Here is a 6,000-nt window from a genome sequence, read left to right as displayed (position 1 = left end):
AAAAACCCAAAGAAGTAATAACTTTTAAGTTTTTACTGTATTAATTCAAAAACCAAAGATTTCTTCCTGAAATCGTGATTACAGAACTTAATTACTTCGAGACAATGGAATAAAGGCAATGGAGCTAAGACATTAATGAAGGCTTCCTCTTTGCCTGTATGGTTGTTTATTTTACGTAGCATTGAAAGCGCAAAAGGAAATTCCAAGCTAAGGTAAAATAAACAACCTAACAGACATAAAAGCAATCTTAGGAAGTTCATCCTGTGGTTAATAAGCAAGATTCAATACTTTAACGTTAAGGAAAAAAGATGCACAAATATGCAGCAGTGTATAATCGCACCTCATTAATTTTACCTTTTTTTGAACAGATAATTGGTGGAAAATGTATAGGGAACTAAAGTACTTAATTTTGTAAAGCAAAAAAAAATTTTTTTTTTTCATAAAATCAATTTTCCCTGATTTTTTGTTATTTTTTCAAAATTCCCTGATATTTCCATGATTTTTCCCTGATGAATAAAGTTCCCTGACTTTTCCCTGATCTGTCGCCACCCTGAATTATGGTAACAATTCTTTTAAAAAATAGTCCTTGTTCTGGTCCCCATTAATTTCCAATAATTGGCGCTACTGGCAGCATTTCCCACGAGAGCTATTCCATTCAAAATAATTCAAAGAGACTACACTACAGAAATCAGTGCCGTAACTGGAAAACATTTAGGAGAAACTCTCGTTAGGATGACGAAAACTCACTAATTGACAAATTTACATTACAGTTTCATTATTTTTACAATAAAAGAAACTGAATATTTAAGAGGCCCCTCTCCTCAACACTGACTGAAATAGAAAAACTCCCAGTGTCAGAAGTTGCAGGTTTTATATGTTGGTAGGAATTTCAGAGAAAAAGAGGCCATGCACTATCTTATGGCAAAAACAGTCAACACCTGTGAAGATCGTGGTTTTGCACTCTCCTACTTGAAAACCTAAAAGAGAAATTCTTTAATGTTCCAATCAATGAAAGCTTGGAGCCAGTATATCGCTCTGATACTGCTATCGGCTGGCTCCTGAAGAGAAGAGTTGCGCCTTATGCTTTTAGGATGACTATTGATATTTTACTGGATCTTACTTTACAATATATACTACCTATCTTACAGGAACTGTTATACGGCCCAGCTATTATTTTAAGGATTGAACTCAATATAATGTGTTAGCATTTTGCATGGTAATACCATGTTATTCATAAAGGATTAGGATTACAGCCACAAGTTTCTAAAAGACAACCTGCAATGAATAGCGTAACTGTGGGGCCTAGCACCTCTGGCGAACTAAAGAAATTGCGCACCCCCCCCCCCCCCAGGGTCGCCCACATGAAAAGTCACCGGAGGTCATTGTGACCTCCAAAAATTTTTTTTTGAAACATTGTGATTAATTAATTTTACAATAGGAAGCAATATTTTAATTTTTTTCGACCTTTTTTTTTTAGAAGAACTGCTTTCAATGATGCCCAATGTTACTTCTCAGATGTTTATGCATGTGTTTATAATTTTTTTAAAATCATTTTTCAAATTCTATGAGCAAAAAAAAAAAACTAATTTTTTTTTTTAAATCAGTCGAAATGCCGCCCCCTGACGAAAGCCACTGTTGCCAATTCCTAGTTACACTATTGCCTGCAATGACCTTCAGAGCAGATAGAACTTCACTATATTGCCAAAGAGTACAATACTCACTGAAATATATGCACTTAAACTAAAAAATTCTAAGCAGTATAACTATTAGCTCTTCATATAAAATGGAGTTCAGAATCTCTTTAACTGGGATTTTGGCCCGAAAGTCGCAAAAAAAGTCTAAAAATCGGTCCTTTGGCTAAAAAGTTAGGACTGACCTAAAAAGCCATATTTAATGATTGGAAAATATATCAATTTTTAAATCATATAAAATTAATTAAAAAATGTTTTAATCATAATTGCCCTTTAAAATACAGCGAAATCCAGTTACAACGAAATGAATTTTTAGTCCTAATGTAATTGCTTGAATTCCATTGCAAACAAATTCTCTTTACAATGAACAAAATTTGTGGTCCTTTCAAGTTTGTTGTAACGGGATTTCACTGCATTACAATCTAAAACATTAAAAGTTTGAAACCATTTGATTTATGAATGAACTTAATCCAGTTTTTACACAAGATGGTTTCTTAGTGATATAACGATTTCCTTTCTACATTACAGTCACCAATAAATCACATTTACTGCACTTTTTGGCAAATAAGTAGAATTGTTAAATCAAATAAGAATTTAAACTTCATTTGGACAAGATAAAATATTTAGTCAAAATTATAGTAGGAAGTCAGGAAAAACATAATCCAAACAAGCTTGAGTACAAAAAATTTAATTTACCATAAATCGATTTCAACAAATTCTTAAACTACTAAAAATAATAATAGATGTGAAAGTTCTTTAGTTGCAGTGAAACTGGTTTAGTACATCGAGGTAACAAAATTGGAAGTTGAATGGACATAAGCAACAATAAATTTTCGATAACTTTTACAAGATAATGACGAATTAACACAATTCGAAATTAAATATTTATTCGCCGATTACAATTAACTATATGTTTTCTTCTGAACATTGTTTTTTTTTTTTTTTTTTTTTTTTTCGTCTATGAAAGTTACAAATAAATGATTCTAACAGTTTCGCAAATTTAAAATGCGAATAGCAGCAAGAAAGCCATCATCAAGCAAAAGAGACCCATGGCTTCAGAGAGGGCAAATCCTAAAATAGCATATGAAAACAATTGCTGCTTCAAAGATGGATTTCTTGCATAGCCGATAATAAGGCTCCCGAATACTGACCCGATACCGGCTCCAGATCCAGCAACACCAACTGTAGCAGCTCCAGCTCCAATAAATTTAGCAGCAGAATCGATATCCCTTTGAACAACACTTGTGTGAATGGGCCGAGAAAATTGCGATATTAAAGCAGAGGATAGCGTGCTGCAAGGAAGAACTTTAGCTGGGGTCTGGTTTTCACGAAATGGCTGCTGATTGACTTTCGTGGACATTGCGGCACTTAATGGTCGTGCAGATGATCGAACAGCAGAAGCCATCATGGCTCGGACAAATGGAGTAGTGCAAGCATACATCTTGATGTTGGAAAAAAATTGCTTCAATACCACTAATTAAATGGAAAGAGAATTAAATCCTCGCCTTCTGTACTATCACCTTTATCAAGCAAGCCGCAATGGTGAACGGAAGGTCAAGAAAGGCAAAGTAGGTGTCGTTGCAGCTGCTGAAGTGGAGAGGTTTCACTACTGCTCAAATGAATTTGAATAACTGAAAGAAGCTAAATTTCATCTTCATATCATTATTATAAAAATCGAAATTACATGAATTCTTTTCAAATGGTATTTCACGTTCAACAATCTGTTTTATTTTACAAAATAAGAAAACAAAATTTGATAACGAAACTGCTTTTGCAGTCATTTTATTTTAACTGCACCCGAGAAAAGCGTACAAAACATTAGAAACTTAGCAGAAAAGCGAGAGAAAATGTCTCGATCTAATGTCTCTGCAGATAATTCAGGATTTAAATTTGGCTCTGCATGGTTTCAGAAAAAAATTAATATTCGTCCTGTTCTCAGAGGCTGTCATTTGATTACAGATGAAGTGTTAAAACAAGTTCCTGAAATTGCGCGATTTTCAATTGGATTAATTCATATTGAAAGTGAGGTTTTTTTTTTCATTCAATAGTTCTTAAATTATATTCTATTCAGGTAAATTTAAAACACTTATAATTGACATTTTTTCTAGTAATGCACACTTCTGCTAGTTTGGCACTTAACGAGGTAAGTTTTTTTATTCTACATAATCGTTAGGGTCACCCGGGGTAAAATAGGCAACTATATAAACACAATATAATCTTTACCGAATCAAATTAATGAACAAAAGCTGTGTTGGCAAAGACTTGAGGCTTGGTTGAGGTAGTATTTTTACAACTTACGATGCCTGCACATCAGCAATGTCATCTTTCTCGGGGAATATAGGATAATCCCGCAGATGATGTTGTAGCATGTATAAGTTCCTGAAAATTATTTCAGTTTCATTTCCATAAAAAGGTACCGGATAGAAAACTGAATCTATAGCATTTTGCATAAAACACGTAACAAACTTGGTTATCGTAAAGTTCAAAAATAAAGCAACTAATCAAAATTCTTAATCATTACTCGCAGAAAAAATCAGGTTTAAAATTAGCAAAATGTAATAAAGCCTTTTCTTTTTGTTTTCAAAATTTTCGATATTTCAATGATTTTTAAAACGAAATTGATCAAGAGTTGCCTTTGATAGAAATTTTAAACTGTATAAATAGTCCTTTTTCACCAGTTGTGATGTAGCATTTTGCATGATTGCACATCAAATGAAAACAATCAGAGCATTTCTATTGCAAATTTTTAAAACATATTTTTTTTCATGAAGATAAAATTAAATTTAATGATTGAAAGAAACTCAAGTAGTTGATATGAATGTATTCATGTGAAAAAAAATTTCTTCTCATCATACAGGCGGCATTTTGATGTTTATCTTTCAAAGATTTCCCTTTGTGTTGAAACGTTTTCAAAATATCATTTGTAGTCATTTTGTCTTCAAGGCAGTCTCTACGTCAACAACCTGGAAAGATGAAAAATAAATAAATGCCTTTGTGCAGAGAAGTAAATGGTTAATTAACAATTTGTGCATTAAAATGTTGTTGATTTCCATTGGAAAGAGGATTCATCTTCTGGTTTAGAAAGCAATGAATATGTGTACAAAAACCAAAAGATTTGCATTATATATGTTATGGTAAAGTGATAAATTGGTGATTGTATATAATTGCCGGTAATTATACACAATCACAAATAAACTTGGTAAATGTGAAAAATCATTCAATATTTATCACATTTACCGGTTAATTTATACAATCCCTGACTTGTGATGGAGAATGTAATAAATTTGAATAGTTTGTAGAGTAATGAGGATTTAATTCTAAAAAAATATTTTCAAGTCTAAAATTACTTTTACAATTAAAATAAGGTTTGATATCTATCAAAGCTTACAAAAATATTTCAATCAAGAAAATTTAATAAAATTGGTTCTGCCTTACTTTACTTTAATTAAGGGGATATTCTAGTCTAGAGGCGATTTTGCATGCGTAATAAAAAGAAATGTAACCATTTTTTCTATAAAATTTTTACCAGTTTTTTATTGATACTTGTATAAGTATGAAAATGTATAATAGTACGAAAAAAAATTCAAAATTGAAATCGGTAGAGGCTGACAAAGTGGGGACTCAGAAAAAAAGGTGTCTACTGGTTGACAAGATTCCAATCTTCCTGGTGATCTGAAGCATGAAATTAAGCTTGATTCTTTTTAAACAAGGATGTAGAATTATTTGGACGTAGCCAATTTAAGAAAAAAAAATTGCACAAAATGACGTCTTTTTGAAAAAAAAGTCAATTTTGACTCCTTTTTTCAACTTTGGTAATTTTTTAAAAACAGTAAAAAATTAAAAATACAGAAACCCTTTTGTGGAGATAATTTTGATAGTATTAAGAAAGTCTGTGCCAAATTTCAAATAAATCGGTGCATTAGAACTTGTAATACCTTGTCAACCGTATTGAAAAAAGGGCATTTTCACGAAAAAGTGGACATGAGGGTAAAAATTTCAAAATTGTCCTTTTGCAATAAATAATGTGTCAAATTAAAGGTAATAATATGAGGATTATGAAACTATAAAGAATATTTTCATTATAATTACTGTTTTTCATTTTTTGGGGCTTAAAGTTTAGTGCAACATAAAAAACTTTCAGTTTGAAAAAATAGGGCATTTTCATTCTCTCTGAAACAATACTTCAAACAGTAACATTTTTATTTTGTGTACATTTATTGTCATTTCTGACCTTCGACTATCTTTTAAAGTACTTAATATTTGCTAAAAATACATTAAAGAACATTTGTAATACAAATATACTTATAAT

At 31.4% G+C, this 6,000-nt stretch overlaps 2 protein-coding genes across 2 annotated transcripts in view; one reads left to right on the top strand and one right to left on the bottom strand.

Annotated features, from left to right (window-relative positions):
• Positions 1-2,363: 2,363 nt before the first annotated feature.
• On the bottom strand, positions 2,364-3,269 carry LOC129221820 (ATP synthase lipid-binding protein, mitochondrial-like). The gene has a single exon (XM_054856196.1). The coding sequence runs from the start codon at positions 3,130-3,132 to the stop codon at positions 2,692-2,694; it is 441 nt and encodes a 146-aa protein (XP_054712171.1). The 5' UTR covers positions 3,133-3,269; the 3' UTR covers positions 2,364-2,691.
• Positions 3,270-3,538: 269 nt separating this feature from the next.
• LOC129221804 (UPF0047 protein YjbQ-like) overlaps positions 3,539-6,000 on the top strand; it is a 42,986-nt gene continuing 40,524 nt past the window's right edge. The window contains exons 1-2 of the mRNA XM_054856194.1: positions 3,539-3,713; positions 3,800-3,834. Of these exons, the coding sequence (XP_054712169.1) occupies positions 3,539-3,713; positions 3,800-3,834 (210 nt within the window). The remainder of the gene's footprint in view (positions 3,714-3,799; positions 3,835-6,000) is intronic.

This window comes from Uloborus diversus, chromosome 1 (genome assembly GCF_026930045.1).
Source record: "Uloborus diversus isolate 005 chromosome 1, Udiv.v.3.1, whole genome shotgun sequence".
NCBI classification, from domain to species: Eukaryota; Metazoa; Arthropoda; class Arachnida; order Araneae; family Uloboridae; genus Uloborus; species Uloborus diversus.
This window is presented reverse-complemented; position numbering and strand designations above follow the sequence as displayed.

Coding starts and splice junctions, on each gene's coding strand:
- LOC129221820 (XM_054856196.1), bottom strand. CDS start 3,132: ATGTATGCTTGCACTACTCCATTTGTCCGAGCCATGATGGCTTCTGCT.